We start from the raw sequence: 16,584 nt of genomic DNA on the forward strand, positions 1-16,584 counted from the left end.
GAGGGTTCAGTGACATAAAGACGTAACTCCATATTTTGCCAAAATGAGTATTTGATATAAAAACCTTCAGAAAAATGTGGGCTTTCCAGGAAACACAAAGATTTGACTCCACCCAACACCCCATTAAAGTTGATGGCTAGTGAAACATAGACTTAACTCCGTAAGGCCCAAGTGCTCAGTGACACATAAACCACTTTTTCTCAAAATGGAGTTACGTCTTTGTGTCAATGACCCCTCAAAATGTTCAATTGATGCATCCTCCACCTCTAAATATCTATTCTCTTGGATCGCTTTCCGTGCACACAAAATCCCAAAACCCATGTTTTGGACACACAATTCTGAAACAGATCAAGATTATTTGCAGAAACAGAAGCACTTTTTTGATCTAGAAACTTAAAGGTAAGGATGTAGAAGTCCCACATAATCCAACAAGGTATAAACTAGATGGACCATTCATTTCATAGATACATGAAATTATAACAGGCATTTTGACTAGAATTATACACATATATACAGTAAAAAAAGGCCTTCCTTAGGTCTCGATCAGATATGACGCGGCATAACAGCGACATTGTTTTCTGTTGATGACATAAACTATCATATGCTTCATACTTCTGTATATTATCACACAGAGCTTAGTGAATATGCGCAAGACCTTTGACGTGTGCAATTGCCATTCATCAACAGTGCGACAATACACCCGACGGTGGCCTGTACTGCAACTGAAGAAGAAGAAGAAAAGAGTGGCTTTTTTCTGATAGTTCACCGTGTCATATCTGAACATGCTTTTTGGTGTGTGGTTGTCATACTTGTATCTTCTAATATCCTTATACACATGAAGCACTTACTCTGTCTTTGAATGAGATGCTAAGTACTAAAGATCTTTACCCAAGTTTGAGAGAATAACGTGTAGTTTCACAGAATCACATTTCTTACACAAACTGAATGATATCCCTCTGGCTTCATTGCATATAAAACACTCGTTAACCAACCAACTTCACATGAAGAGATTTCAGTTTGTGTTCATTGATATCATATAGCAACTGTTGTAAAAAAAAATTACGACAGTGATTTATAAATATGGTTCGATGGACCTCAAAGTTTGTGAATTAGATCTTTAAATTCTTCTAAGAAGTTTGACAGATGTTACAATTAACATGATGTACATCAATGGCACAGTGATCCTTCAATCCACCTTATAAATACAGACTCGAGACTGTTCTGGTACAGAACTACTGCGATCCAAGAAGGAGTTCTGGCCTTATGGTTCTCTCTAGTAGGTCTACAAAAAGTCTTGTACAGTCAAAGCTGTCTATAGCGACGGCCTACAAGAAACACAAAAAGTGGTCTTTGTAGACAGGTTCCTTCAGTACATGTTTCAAGAAACCATTTTCAAGGGAAACAAAAAATGTGGTCCTTGTAGACAGGTGGTCACCGAAGCAGGTTTGACTGTATATAAAGTCACTTCATTACAGGGATCAGAGTTCACTGGAACTCATTCTCAACGTCGTCATTCCTCCCGGTATATCAATCACTGAGAAGCTTGATGGTCGTCATCCTCCTAGGAGCAGGAGCCACAGGCTTTTGAGGCATCTGAACCTTCTTCATAGGAACCACCGGAATGTCCTCCTCCTTGACCTCCATCTCATCAGCTTCATCGCTATCACTCTCAGCTGTCAAGTCAATCACGTCTTCATTCTCATTATCATCTTCCTCTTCATCCGGGATGGCTTCATCGGGTATGGTGTCTTTGACGGTTACATGAGAACCACCGGGTACGGTGTCTTTGGCGGTTACAGGTGAACCACCGTTCTGAGATGGACGCTGGTTACTAGGTGTGTCTGTGGTCTGGTTGCTACTAGATGATGATGATGATGGATGATCTTCTTTGGATGGTTGATGTGTAGAGGAGGAGGAGGATGGTGGTGAGGATGAAGAGTTTGTGGGTTGATTGGACGGTGGTGAGGACAATGTAGTCAGTTGGATTCTCCTTGGTGCTGGCCCTGATCTGAATTATCAAATTTACAAAATATCAAAATTTTAAAATACTGATTGCAACGATTACTGACTACTTGAATGTCAAGGATTTCTTGTTGAGGGCTTATGAAGGGGCTAGAAGCATAGGAGGGTGATTTTCTGATATAAATCCATTGAATAATGATTATATGTCATGAGGATGTGGGTAATTCCATAAATTGAATATGATTATTAAGTGATTCTAGGTATGAGGATGCAATATTATGCTTGGAAATCACTTTACAATCTCACTCTATTTAATCTCACAACTATTTAAGTCTTTACTCAGAGCCACAAATACGTGTGGGTTCCTTATGTAACAGGGACACCACACATGCCACAAAGTGGGTCCCTAATTTATGGAATTACCCATGTGGATGCGGGGGAGGGAGCTTACTCTCTTTGATGTGTGAGGGACTACATGTATAGGTGAGTGGTCTTGGAAGCCTCATAATACCGATGGTAAACAAAATGTGCTACAGTCCTTTACAAGGCAACAGCATTATGAATCCTTTATAGTCTCACACCTTGGGAATCTTAATAATAATGTAGCAATATCCTTGGCTTCATATGAGTTAATTCTAGATCATCACAGAATGACATACTAGTAGATACACTCTATTTAATTGAAATCAATCCTCTTTATCATTATCTAATGCTACGGTCACAAAGGTTCGTACGAGTGATAATTTCGTACTATTCTCCGTTTTCCATTGTCTTCCCAAATTTCCATTGTCTGAAAATCGTTGGTACGGCGTTCATAGCAGTTCGTAATGGCATTTGTGACCGAGGCTTAAACAGCATGGCTGCTGTTGTTGTTGTTGTTGTTGTTTTTTTTTGTTTTTTTGGGGGGGGGGGGCATCTCAGAGCCAAAGTCTTGCTTTTTGTTTTCAACTTACCCTGGTGGTCCTGATATCATGACAGGGGTGATCCTCTTAGCTTCCTTCACTCTATTTCCTCCAACAGGCTTGACAGTTATAGAGGCTGGACCACCTGCTGCTACACCAGTAGATACAGACTGCTGATTGGGCGATTTTGAAATTCCTGTATTTTGATTCGGTGATTTTGAAATCCCTGCATTCTGATTGGCCAATGTCTGAATAGACACTGCAGGAGTGGGTGAGGGGGAAGACTTGGTAGCGCTAGGTGGAGCAGGGTTAGGTGCAGTGGTAGGGACAGGTTGAGAGACGTAGGGAACACCCAGTTCACCAGCTTCAAAAGTCACAAAGGAGCAGTAGCCATCCGTCGATGAGACGGCCAATATCCTGCCATCAGATGACCTGTCAAGTATATGATCAAACACAGAACATGACAGCTTCATTCCAGGGGGGTCTTTCACAAAGATCCCAAGTCAAACTTAACTTTAAGTTGGACTTAAATATTATGGAGAGCCATTTGTAACCTTAAAATAAAATATGTTCAAAAGCAAAAATTAAGTATTTTAGTCTTTTCATAAATTCCACATCAAGAACATGAAATCCCCTTGATAATACGCAATATGAATAATTTGAATCAACATTTTATGCCTTTAAAAATAAATTTTACAACTTTCCATAATTGTTAAGTCCAACTTAGAGATAAATTCAACTTAGGATCTTTGTGAAACACCCCCTGAAGGAACATTATGATTCTTCGGCTGTCCTGAGAAATGAATTCAAATACACTGTACACTCTGCCCTAGAATGGCTAAATAAAAGCAAATGGTTTCCACCTTGTAGCAGGAAACAAGTACATGCACACTGAAGGATGTCCTAACCACTGATGCTATCTTTCAATATTAGGCAACAACATGCCTTTCAGAATAACTTTAAACGAGACATTCCTGTCCATAATTTTGCCAATTTCAGGCATTTCCCCCTAAAAATTGAAATATTTCCAAGTTAGGCCTCAAAATAAAAAGAAGATGTATTGCCCTTTGCGACCGACCCAAAAATCTTGAAATATACGATCAGCTTTTAAAAAAGTTTGTTTATTTTTCTGTTTTTTAGATAAATAAATATCAGCCCAAAGAGGGAGAAAAAAGAAAAGTAAAAAAAGAAGAAGAAAGATTCTGACCGACCGATCCATGTTTTGGCACCTAAAGGGCAATACAACTTTTTTTTTTTTAAGGCTTTACAGTTGTGCCCTTTCTTGATAATATGGACAGTCCTACGTATCACTTACCATGTGACATCACTAAGCTGATGGTAGTGGATGTTTGAGATGAGACCAAATGGAATGCTCTGCTGGGTGTCATACAGGAGCAGAGAGTCTTCAGTTGCTACGGCAAACACCATACGGTAAGGTAAGCTGATGAGAATAGACAAGCAAATAGATTAAACATTCTTTGTATCATTATGGATTGAATTATATACTTTGGAAGTTTGTACAAGATTTGTAACATCAGCTCCTGTACAATGAGATAAAAGTTAACAAATTGTAACACATATCAATAGATCTAACACAGATGAATAGAGCAAAATAGCACTAATGCAGACAACTATTGCACTATGCAATTTTCCACTGATTAAAAAGATGAAAGCAAGTAGTCCAATTAAAAGATACTGATAAGTTAGTGTTATAATTTGAAATTGCATGAAAGCAGATATCTAACATATGCCTTTGAGATCAAATTATACAAACTGCAAATCTGATCAAAGATATTTTAAAAACTTATAACATACTAAATATTTATATTTGAGTACATTTTTAGAGGATGAAATATATAATGGTTCTTACTCAAATAGCTGTGTAGCTTGGTCCTTGGTCTCAGGCTTGGTCTCAGGCTTTGAGGGGGAGCTAGCTGATTTATCTTGGACCTCTTTACTAGAATCTGATTTCTCTTGCCCTTCTTCCTTAGACTCAGGAGATGTGTTGGGAGCAGCAGCATCGGTTTCCATTGGTTCTACAGGGGAAAATAAAAAATATATTCTTGTTTATGGTATCATGAGGAAAGATTAGTTTCTTCTTCATATTCTTTAATCAAGTAACTTGAATGTTCATGTTCATCTTAAAAAAGGAAATAATTATGTAATAAAATCACAGTACGTATCCAGACCTGACTGACACTGACAGCAAACTAGAACAAAATGTTCCACTGGATTGAATCTCCCCTAATGGCAGAGAGGCCAACAAGCGCATATTTGGCTGAACTTGTTAATAAGGCAGAAGCATTGCCATTAAGCCTATCCCAGGTGTTATTTACCGCCTAAGTATGTTTATACGGAAAACGATATTACCTACTTTATATTGTTCATTGATTCTCCCATCCCTATCCTATTGTAATATTATATCGGCAAATACATATCGAACGAGTCTAAAAAAGCTCTGTGCACAGCAAAATAAAGTTTTACGTATCATATCAGTTTCTCACCCACGATCCAGTAGCGATCCTTTATTTAAATCTCTTAAGTTGCTTCGTTTTGAAGATATAAATAAACTTCAACAATGTACATTATTATATAAATGTCTAAACTCACAACTACCTTCTCATTTCTGCGGCCAATTCCAATGTGTTTCATAAGTATGGTACCAGATCATCTGAAGAAATCTAAATTCCTAAACGCCATAAACGTATTTTTCAAAATAATATCCGTTTCACGGGTCCGAAGCTTTGGAACGATTTACCTGAACCTATGAGGAAATCTGTATCTCTGTTAAGCTTCTCTTGGAAGCTTAAAAAATGTATCATTTTAAATTACAATGCATAAGTATTATCCCTTTACCCAATTAGGTTGACGAGTGTATATTAATATTGTATAAGGGATGTATATGGATATATAAGTATATTATATGTGTTGTATTCATGTGTATAATTATGTAAACATACATGTATGTATGGGGTCCTCCCGATTTTGCTGGTAATTTGTTATGTATATTATTTTGAATTTTAATGGAAAATAAATGAAATGTTTATGTATAGGCCTATGTTGTATAAATGCATGTACTTGTAACAAAGTAAATATATATGTATATAATGTCAAATATTTCAACACTACACTCTTCACCTATATCTTGCCATTATGTTGTTTATGCATGCCATACACTCCATTGACACTATGTTGCAGTCCTCTTCTTTTCCTCTCTTCTTTTCTCTTTCTCCAAGCTCTCTATCCTCCTCTCCTCTTTGCCTATCCCTTTCTTCCTTTCTTCCTTTCTCCCATTTATAATGGATAATTGTATTTATGTATTCGGGCGTACCCACTACAAGCTATGCTTTTCGGGTTTCGCGCCTTCTTCCTTGTAATACAAGTTCTTTAATTATATTTATGTTCCTACTTATAAATTGTATTGTTTGGAAGAAAATAAATGTACATTTGAATTGAATTGAATTTAAATAGTAGCTTCAAGTAGGCCTAGATCTAATCACATCGAGAGGCTTCTGGTTAATGAGATAAGCAGAGTGAGGAGATCTCTGTACAGTAATACTAGTAATATTATATCCACCAGTCAACTATCTATGACTTATATCCACCAGTCAACCATCGAGAGGCTTCTGGTTAGTGAAATAAGCAGAGTGAGGAGATCCCTATACAGTCAACCTCTGGTGCTACCACAATCCAACGTGGTCATCTTTGCAGATAACATCCTTCGGTACAGAACAATACACTCATCCTGTGAGGAGGCAGTTCTACAGACAGACCTAGACCGAGTTCATGACTGGTGCTCATCAAATCAAATGACACTGAATGCAACCAAGACAAAGGTGATGCACATTACTCGGAAGAGAAAATCTGACCAATACCCAGACTACACTCTAAATGATTGATGCACCTTTGGCACCGACATCATCATACAAGTACCTTGGGGTGACCATATCATCTAATCTTCGATGGAATCTACACGTTGACTCAATCGTATCTCGTGCCAATCGACTTCTTGGGTTCATTCGCACCATTGCCTGTGGGGCCTCAACGGAGGCAATATTTTGCTTGTACATATCATTGGTACTCCCCATTTTGGAATACAGTATTCCTGCGTGGCATCCGCATACTGCTGCACAAGAACACAAACTCGAACAGATGCAGCGAACTGCTACAAGAGTTGCACTCCACCAAAGGAGATGCGATATACCGTATGAGGAGCGCCTCTCTCGGCTCCACTGGACCTCACTCCAGTCCCGAAGGGATTATGCTCTATGTGCATACATAATGAAGTGCTTATCTGAAAACATCAGATGTGAATCAATTTTGGATAATCTGCAAATAAACAGTAGGCGCCTTGATCACCTTACATTCGTTCATCTCCCATCAAGAACCCAGGTCTTATTCCTGTTCTCAACCCGAAGATTCTCAAGAATTTGGAATAACCTACCCTTCTCACTCAGGGATGCGGCTGTCCTTGTCTCACTACCCTCTTTTCTTAATCAATTAAAATCTTACTTTGAATAAACTATGAACACATGTTACAAACATCAACAGTTGATGTTTGGATATAATTTTGATTGAATATATAGTTTGAATATTAGGAGATTGATTTGTATTTCCCTCATTATAATTGATTCTATCGCACATTTCAATTAGACCGCTTAATTTTATTCTCCAAAATCTTTCTTAAGTGCAACATAATAACTATAATTCCATTCCGATTTCTGCTATTTACTTTTCTTTTTTGCTTCACTTAACAGACATGCCAGTGACACCTGAAATAACATATTGCAATTTATCGAGCTTAAGCTTTAGCATTGTCATCAATAAGTTTTTTTTATATTATATTATATTTTTTAAAAATTATAATTATGTATAATATTTTAGGCATCACCTGATGCATCTCCTGGAGTCGGAAGAAAAGACTTACAGGTTATAGGAATTTACATTCCTTTTTTTCTTCCCGGCAACTTCGGGAGGTGCAGCAGGGGAAGCCAATTTTATTCTTTCATAGCTTGTATCCTATGTGCCATTCTATTTTACCTTGTATTGTACGTTTGAAATGCCAAATAAATAATAATAATAATAATAATTGTTATAATATGCATGTTGTAATCACACATACACAAGGCCAGAGAAGTGCAATACATTTTGTTTTGTTTTGTTGTTTTTCTCTCTCTCTTTCAGGGCCATTCCTCCTCACAAAATGTGCTTTTCTTTCAGTCCTTTCCATATTCCATACTGTATTTTGTATTATTTTGTGTATGCTTTATGGTTAAATAAAATATCTTGAATCTTGAATCTTAATGAAATGATCCACTTTTTGTCAAATCTTACCATCTTTTTGCTCAGCTTTCTGCTGTGTACTCTCTGATTTCTTTTCCGGCGTTGCTGTGGTAGAATCCGCGTCGCTTGATTCCTGTCTGAACTCAAACAACACTGGGCAACACCTAACAGCTATGGTGGCCTTGGTGGGACATGGCAAGTGTAGTACAGGCCTAGAGAAATGGAAAGATTTCGCTAATTAATATTTGAACACCAGAATTATGCATCTCCATAGCTACAACTAATAATAATAATAATAATCTTTTAAAGTCCACTCCAAATTTTATTAAACCGAAAATGGAAATTCTTTTTGCCCAATTGATCGTGAGCCCGGCAGCCACTGAGCAGCACCAGATCGACGTTGCTCTATCCCTTATTGTTGAACGCCAAACAAGGTAGCAGCAACTCCAGTCTTTTAATGTCTTTTGGTATGACGCGGCCGGGGTTCGAACCCACGACCTCCCGGTTGCGAGGCGGATGCTCTACTGACCGAGCCTACACACCAGGATGATACCATTCTGTGATAACTCCCAAGGGCCTGTCTAGGATCATGGTCATTTTTCAAATTGAGAGGTTGTTCAAAGGGTAATCATTCAAGTGGACATTGTCTAGTCGAGAACTGAGTGGTGGCTGTCCTACAGATTAATTGTTCTGGGGAAGTTGTATGGATGTTGCCAAGTGATAATTGTCATTGTGCACTGGTAATTGTGATGTCTGGATGCTAATTGTCCAGCAGAAGGGGGATGGATTATATTTACAAGGGGTTGGTAGAGCATCTACATGGCATTTCAGACCATTGTAAATCTATAGACTAGAACTCATAGAAATCAACTATCCTTTAGAAATAAGATGGTGACTCCTCAGCAAAAAGCATTTCACTTTAGAAACAATGAATTTCACCAATTAGATTCACATCATATATGTGTAAAGCGCCATGAGCGTCAGAACCTGGCGGGTACCGGCGCTATATAAATAACCATATTATTATTATTATTTATTTATCAAAATTCACATCTGAGAGTACAAGAGAGAAACAAAATATCATTGTCAAGGTAGGCTTTTTAACAGTAAACCGGACTTTGCTGTCATGTCCAATGAAAAATGGATTCGTTCACATAGGAACTTTTAAAATACATTTGTAGGCGAATATCATTTAGCCCTAGTCTTTGTTATTCGCTAATGAATTTTCAATTCAATTTAAGTTTTATTCAATCTCGTCAAAAATTACTAAGCCTAAAAATGCGAGTTTACATCAAACATATAATAATATAAAAGAGCATTCAAAAGCATAAATATATATAAAGAAAAACATAGCAAATGGGAAAAAATATATCAAAATAAATTAATGTTACATCAAAACATCAAAGCAGTAACAAAAGAACAAAACACGGCCTTACTTTGAGAAGGATGAAGTAGAGAATACATATGTTGTGTTGAGTACACTGTCTCCTATCTCCAGGATACCAGCAGGGACGATGAGCAGCTCACCATCAGGACTAAACGCGAGCCGTCTGAAGAAGGACTTCATCGTGTCATCATGGAACATACGATACTGCTTCGTCACACCCTAACAACAAATCAAGTGAAGGAAGAAAAAAAAATGTATGATTCCTAATTACCTTTAAAGGCCCACTGTACTACCTGTAGCTACTTGCTCCCTCTATATAGAAAACAATGCCTAATCGGTGACCATTGGTCCCTCATGATCCTCTTTTTCTCATGTTAGTTGAGAGCTGAGTTGATGAGATAGCCACCCGTCAGTGACCTTCGTGGGTGGTCTAATCCCTCATAGCCAAACGAGTACAGATGGGCTTTAAAATATTTTCTTTCATCTTCAAAGACATCTTTGGTTCCTTTTCCAGTTAAATTGTTGACTATACTGAATCCTCCCATTCCAATAGGAAATAGGTTAAGATGTCATTCAATCTATCATGCCAAGCATACCAAGAATACACCCATTTTTTCCTCCTTCAGTCGTGGTGCTCGATTAACTTCTTTCTGGTCTAAAGAAAATAAGGCCTTAATTCTATCATATTTAAAGGTTTCCTGTGCCATTTCTAATCATATACGCTGCAAATGTATATGTTGTCCCAAACTACACTTAGATCCAGGGCCCTTGGGCATAGATTCATTACAAGTACAAGTGCAAGTAACAAAACTGAACAAGTTTAAAAAACAAAAGACAATAGGATTATTTTCTTGTAGAAAGATTTTGTTCTCTCTGGCTACTAACCTCTCCATTATTACCGGCTGCTGCCAGGGTCAGCTTGTTGACATGATGAATGCATCGATTGTTGCTCAGATTATACACTCTCATTGATCTGTGGTTTCAGAAAGGAATTCAAGTAAACAATATCAGTATTACCAATCAGCCACATATTTATAAACATTGTTCCAAACAATAAATGCATAGATACTGATCTGTGTTTTAATGCATGGGTAGATTATCTAAATGATCAATATCATAATACCAAATTATTGGTGCAGGTGACACTTCCTAAAATCTAAGAGAACCTTGCTTCACCATTATGTTATTTGTAGTTGCTTGGTTTAGCATCACCTCATGGCATCTACTTGTTAATTGTCGTTTACTATTAATTGTGCGGCTATGTTCAGCTCTGTCTTGGGTAGCGCTTGACCTCTCACGTTCTTTGATGTGTGTTTAACACAATGCTTTACAGTTTGCTTGACTGACTGACATCTCGTCTTCTAATTGCCTGGTGGCAGCGGTGGGATCGAACCCACGCCAAAATTGTGTTTAGCATATTCCTAAATTAAGTGTATGATATTACATGCTTCTCCTGCATTTCATTGGCAGGCGACAGTTGCTCTATGACAGGCTCATTAGACCTGTGTTATTGAACATTAATTGGTAATCATATTCAGTGCAATGTACATGCTGGCTTTAAAGGTATAGACCAGTTTTGGAAATGCCCCCAATTTCAAAAAATGAAATGGAAGCTCTCATTACCAATCATGTGAAAGAATATGCTTTGACCAACGGGTGATGATACAAATTTTGCTGGGAAATCGCCTACTAATTCATATATTTGGTAAATTGCCATATCTATCCGGCCTGGATAGGTATAGGGTAGTCCCATACATCTTTCTGTGTATAGTACTTGTAACTTTACCAAGACTGGGCCAAATTTCTTATAATTTTGATGATTTCAGAACTTTGCAGTACATACCAATACTTATATGCTAGATGATCAACCTTTTCTGATTCGTTTCCACAACGTTTCTTTCACAATGCAATCGCATGACCAGAACTGGTCTATACCTTTAATCTCAAAATCATACTAACAACATTTATACCTAGGCTAAATAACCTTTATAAACAACATATACTGTATCTAAATTAATGTAGAAACCCCTATCTGTCCTCAGCCCGACATAAACATAAAGATAAAATACTGCTGCATTTCTACCTATCACAGCTGATTGTGGCACAGAATCTGTCCTTGGGATCCCAAGCTACTCCTTGAACAAAACTCCTATGATCCTTCAGAAGAAACAGCTTCTCTCCTGAAAGATAGACAAAAAGAATTCAATAATAAGAATGACTGTCCTTTGCATATCATTTTTTCCTGTTTATAAATAACTTATCCAAGCAGTCAACATAGAAATCAATGTACTGTAGAACGAGGTAGTACTATAGTTTAGCGGTGTTTTATATGCTACAAGAATAAAGGAGTATTTTGTCAAAGACTCGCAAGTATATGTTTACTCTCCAATCTCCCTCCCCCCTCCACCCCATGTGGCTTTCAAAAATTGGCAAAATAACAAGATCTCAAAAAGACATTTCAAAGATGTTCTTGTCAAAAGCAAGGACATCAGGACAGAGCAATGTAAGTCTGTTCTTACAATCAGAAGGTGGGAGGATTCTGTGTACTTCTTACCTTTCTGTGTATCCCAGATGATAGCACTGTTATCCACCGAACCTGAGATCATTCTAGATCCATCAGACAATGTAAGCCTGTTCTAACAATCAGAAGATGGGAGGATTCCGTGTACTTCTTACCTTTCTGTGTATCCCAGATGATAGCACTGTTATCCACCGAACCTGAGATCATTCTAGATCCATCAGATGACCAGGATATATCATAAACATCCTCAAGATGACCCCTGTAAAAGACAGATAATAGCTTACAATCTTTGATTCAACATTTGCTCTGAACTTTAAAGAGAAGGTTGAGTTCTGGGAAGGGGCGAAAAATAATTTGTGAGCTTTATCATTGTTATTATGCAAGTGTGGAAGAATATCAGATTAGAAATTTTCCCTAAAAAGCATGGCTCTTCAAATCCTTAATATTTGGATACTGCATGTAACAGGATAACAGTCGGGATGGATTTTTAAGCCACATGTTCCTGTAGTCCCATATACATCTTTCTCTGTAGACCTACAGTGCTTGTAACTTTACCAAGACTGGGCAAAAATTTCTTATCATTTTGATGATTCCAGAACCTTGCAGTACACACAAATATATATATATGATAGATGATCAACCTTTTCTGATCGATTCCATACGTCTCTTTGACAATGCAATCCCATGACCAGAACTCAACTTTCTCTTTAAGTTGTCAAAGATGTAAGGTTATGGCTTTGGTTGCAATCCGGTATAATGTTTTGTATATGATTAGGCAGGGCTTCCACACTAACGAAGAAGGGAGTCAGATTGAACCTTTTACAGTCTATATGCATGAATCCTTTACAAAAATATCTAAATTTTAGGAGTCCAGACTTGGGTTTTGTGGCCCATTTGTCCCTGATGCCTGTTATGTCAGCCAAGAATTAGAGTTAGGGATATCCAAATAGGCAAGCAATGCCAGTAAATAACTCTCAGAAAGTCTTTAGAATTCTCTTAAAATGGACAAGTAAGTCTCTTTGAAATTGAAAGCTCACCTAGGAACTGATATTTATCTTTTAACTCAGAACACTGCTGTGAAATGGAAATTAATTCTGAACTGGCAAACCCTAGTCTTAATTATCAAGGGTTCCATGGAAACACAATCCCATATCAATCTATCTATGAAAATAGTGTTAAAAAGCATTCAAGTCTCACCTGAGAGTCTTGAGTGTAGCCCAGGTCTCCTTACAATCTTCATCTTCTTTGCCAAAGACTGCTGCTACATAACCAATCTCCTGCAGCTTCCACAGGATTACCAACCCATCTAGTAAACACAACATGGCAAAAACAAAATTTTACTCAAATGTTTCTCTCATATTAAATCTCATTCGCTACATTGATTGATCGATTCAAATTTATTCCATTTCATATATCAATTGTTTGCACAATAAAGAACATAGTTGACAAAGTAAGTTCAAAATTATGAAATGAAACAGGAACCTATTGGAAAGCATAGCTTGTTTTTGTGGGTTCCCATGAATAAATATAATAAACATTACTTTCATAATTCATTTTAAAGTGTCTCATTGAGGGGAAAAAAGAAGAGTATGTATCTGACTAATTAAAAGTAGGGTCTAGTTTGAAACTAAGCAGTTAACTTTGAAAGCTCTCAAATGTCTGTTTCTCTTATTTTCAGAAGAATAGAAGGTGATTGACAATGAGGAAGAGAGAGTCAGGGAAAGGAAGGGAGAGGAAAAGGAAGGGAGATAGAAAGAGATAGAGAAAGAGAGAGAGAGAGAGAGAGAGAGAGAGAGAGAGAAACTATAGACCTAGATAAACAGAATAGTGGAATACGATGATGAGGGGAATGAAGAAAGGAGACAGAGAAGGAACGTAAGCACAAGAAGGAAACTACAAAGGAGATAAAAGGAGGAAACTGGTGTGAATTGTTAATGACTTAACAAATTCTAAGGAGGACATGAAACTTCTTGAACATCTTACCGTCTGCCCCCGATGCTAAGGTTTCTCCATCTGGTGAGAACCTGACTACATTAACTGCTTTGGTATGGCGGGAGAGACTAGCAGCGAAGGTGGGTTGTGCCTTGCCATCATTATCAACACTCACATACCATACCTATCAATGGGAAAATACAGAGATTATGGCAATAAAATACATTTTTTATATACGAAAGTTTAAGAAAAGTATTAAAGGCACACTGCCATACTTGTAGCTACTTGCTCCCTCTATATAGAAAACTTCCCCAATCGGTGCCTGTTGGTCCCCCATGATCCTCTTTTTCCTATGTTAAATGAGAGCCGAGTTAATGAGATAGCCACCTGTCGCAGTGACCTCGATGGCTCGCTGTGTGGTCTAATCCCTTCTTGCCCAGTAGTGGTGACGGTCTTTAAAAACCCTGCATTTTTATGCAAGTTGCAATTCATGCTTCATTTGAAATATATAAGGATTGGATGAACATGAATCAAAACACTTTTTGTAATGACAAAAATTCTGAATAGGGAAAGCAACAACTTTGCATCTCGTTATGGCCTTTATGCACCACAAACTTGCCTTCACTCTTTACACTGTAATGTCTATAAAGTGTTACAATTAAAATTATGAAAGGAATCAGATCCAGGCCAATGTCTCATTGGAAACAGAGAAATAGCCTAGCCCTAGACAAGGCTAGACAACAAACAATTTGTAGTTTCCTACATCTGTCTTCCATCCATCTATTCTTGAAAGGAGTTTCAAATCTATATTTACCAGAACATTTGTGTCTGTACTGGCAGTTGCTATCCTGCATAATGAACGTTTCCCAGGTTGAAAGTCAGCACTGTAGACAGGATCGCGTCCATGCCATGAAATCTCAGGAGTCTCTACCTTCATCTGCATGTCCAAGAAATTTAGAAAAAATAACAAAGAAAAAAAGGTGGGAAATTTTAAGAATTATACAATAAAATTTCACTCTACTTCTCCTTCTCGTACTCTCCTTTTCTTCTCCATCTCATTTTGTTTTCTGTTTGTATTTCTTCTTAGTGAGCACTAATAATAAAATACACTCGACACCCCCCCCCCCCCCCTGCAAACAAAAAATAGTAAGCTGTAACACTAATAGGGTGTTTAAACGATTTTTCAATTTTCAATTTGGGATCGTTTTTCACCATTTTTGTTGGATATTGGAATAAAAATGTAATCAGAATAATACCTTTCAAATTTCAAGACTCACCGATGTTTCTATCAAAAGATACAGCCCCTCAAAAACTGTGCAATATTCATAGCATTTTGGTCAGAATGGACAGAAAAGTGGTTCACGCAGAGTTATAATTTCTGCTCAAAAGCTGCACAGCTACATGTAATGCACAGCACGATATGCAAAGCGTGGAGCAAGGGTATTTTCAAACTGTTGTGCCAAATGATCCCTTGGGACTAGAGAAAAAATAAGTGCATGGATGATATATTCTTTACAGCTGGCCCAACTTATTCCTCGGGGGAGCAGTTCGTGAAATTGGTAAATCTCCGAGTTACCATGGAAACGATGTTTAAATCGCTGTTTTGAGCAAGGTATTTTTAGAAGTCCGAGGGTGGCCCCCTAGGGCTAGGCTATGGGGAATATGGAGAAAAACCTGCTCTTTCATACTCATAGACCTACATGTACGACGCCACATTTAATATTGAGTTTCACCTTCAAGTTGAGGATCATTTGTTATAAAGTAAAGGTTTGAATTTCAAATTTTTCATAAAATCATTGACCAATTTTGCTTGGTCGCGCAATGCACGTAGACCACGTAGTAGGGATGCGTGCAATCTCTATGACTATGGGAAAGATTAGCACACAACATTGGGTGCGCGATCAGAGTTCAGACACCCGTAAAGTAAGGCATTTGTGGTTAGACCCCTACCATCTTTTTGTTTGCCGGGGGTAGCTAGGGGCACGGCCACCCCCCACCCCCATCCCCTGGAACTGCCACTGATTATTCATAGCCATATGAAAGGACTGCCTTTCGATAGTTGACTTTGTCTGTACTCTGTATAGACCTACACTTGGAGTTGGACTGCACTCCCGCCTGCACGTACCTGACCCGGCCTGTCATGCCAGGACTGTACCGGTACTGCACTGTACGTGTACTCTACTGGCCGAGGCCGAAAAAAACATCGAAACTATCACTCAGTCAAAGTCACTTAAAAATCATAGTTAGAATGTGTATTCAATTCCTACAAGTGTTTAAACATATACATTATTAACTAATACTTACTATTCATCACCCTCAAAACAGAAATCATACACATATAGTAAATACTTACCGTGTTTTGATCGAGGTAGTGGGTAAAAATGTTATTGAAAATTTCTCAAAAGTTCCCGCGAAATAAAATAATTATAACAAGAGAGGGCAGTAAAAGAATTGAGTAGTCTTAAATATTAGGCACATTAAGACATAAATGATCAAAAAAAAAATGCTTAGATATTCTCTTTTTCTGTCACAAATATATTATCAGGGGGAAATGAAGATAACATTCAAATGTATTTATATTATATATGACTGCGCTA

At 37.7% G+C, this 16,584-nt stretch overlaps 1 protein-coding gene across 2 annotated transcripts; it reads right to left on the bottom strand.

Moving 5' to 3' along the window:
* Positions 1-126: 126 nt before the first annotated feature.
* LOC591918 (chromatin assembly factor 1 subunit B) lies at positions 127-16,439 on the bottom strand. Of its 2 annotated transcripts, XM_030995328.1 has the most exons (13): positions 16,341-16,439; positions 14,802-14,924; positions 14,039-14,171; positions 13,253-13,361; positions 12,211-12,314; positions 11,618-11,714; positions 10,420-10,507; positions 9,584-9,753; positions 8,199-8,359; positions 4,735-4,900; positions 4,180-4,305; positions 2,916-3,296; positions 127-2,008 (listed from the first exon to the last, which is right to left on the bottom strand). In XM_030995328.1, exons 2-13 carry the CDS (start codon positions 14,922-14,924, stop codon positions 1,528-1,530), a joined length of 2,139 nt encoding a protein of 712 aa, XP_030851188.1. In that variant the 5' UTR covers positions 16,341-16,439; the 3' UTR covers positions 127-1,527. The 2 variants fall into 2 exon arrangements, with proteins under 2 accessions (XP_030851188.1, XP_030851189.1); XM_030995329.1 differs by lacking the exons at positions 12,211-12,314; positions 13,253-13,361; positions 14,039-14,171; positions 14,802-14,924; positions 16,341-16,439 and adding an exon at positions 12,089-12,192.
* Positions 16,440-16,584: the final 145 nt, after the last annotated feature.

This window comes from Strongylocentrotus purpuratus, unplaced genomic scaffold, assembly GCF_000002235.5.
Source record: "Strongylocentrotus purpuratus isolate Spur 01 unplaced genomic scaffold, Spur_5.0 spur5_scaffold_21, whole genome shotgun sequence".
In the NCBI taxonomy this organism is placed as follows: domain Eukaryota; kingdom Metazoa; phylum Echinodermata; class Echinoidea; order Camarodonta; family Strongylocentrotidae; genus Strongylocentrotus; species Strongylocentrotus purpuratus.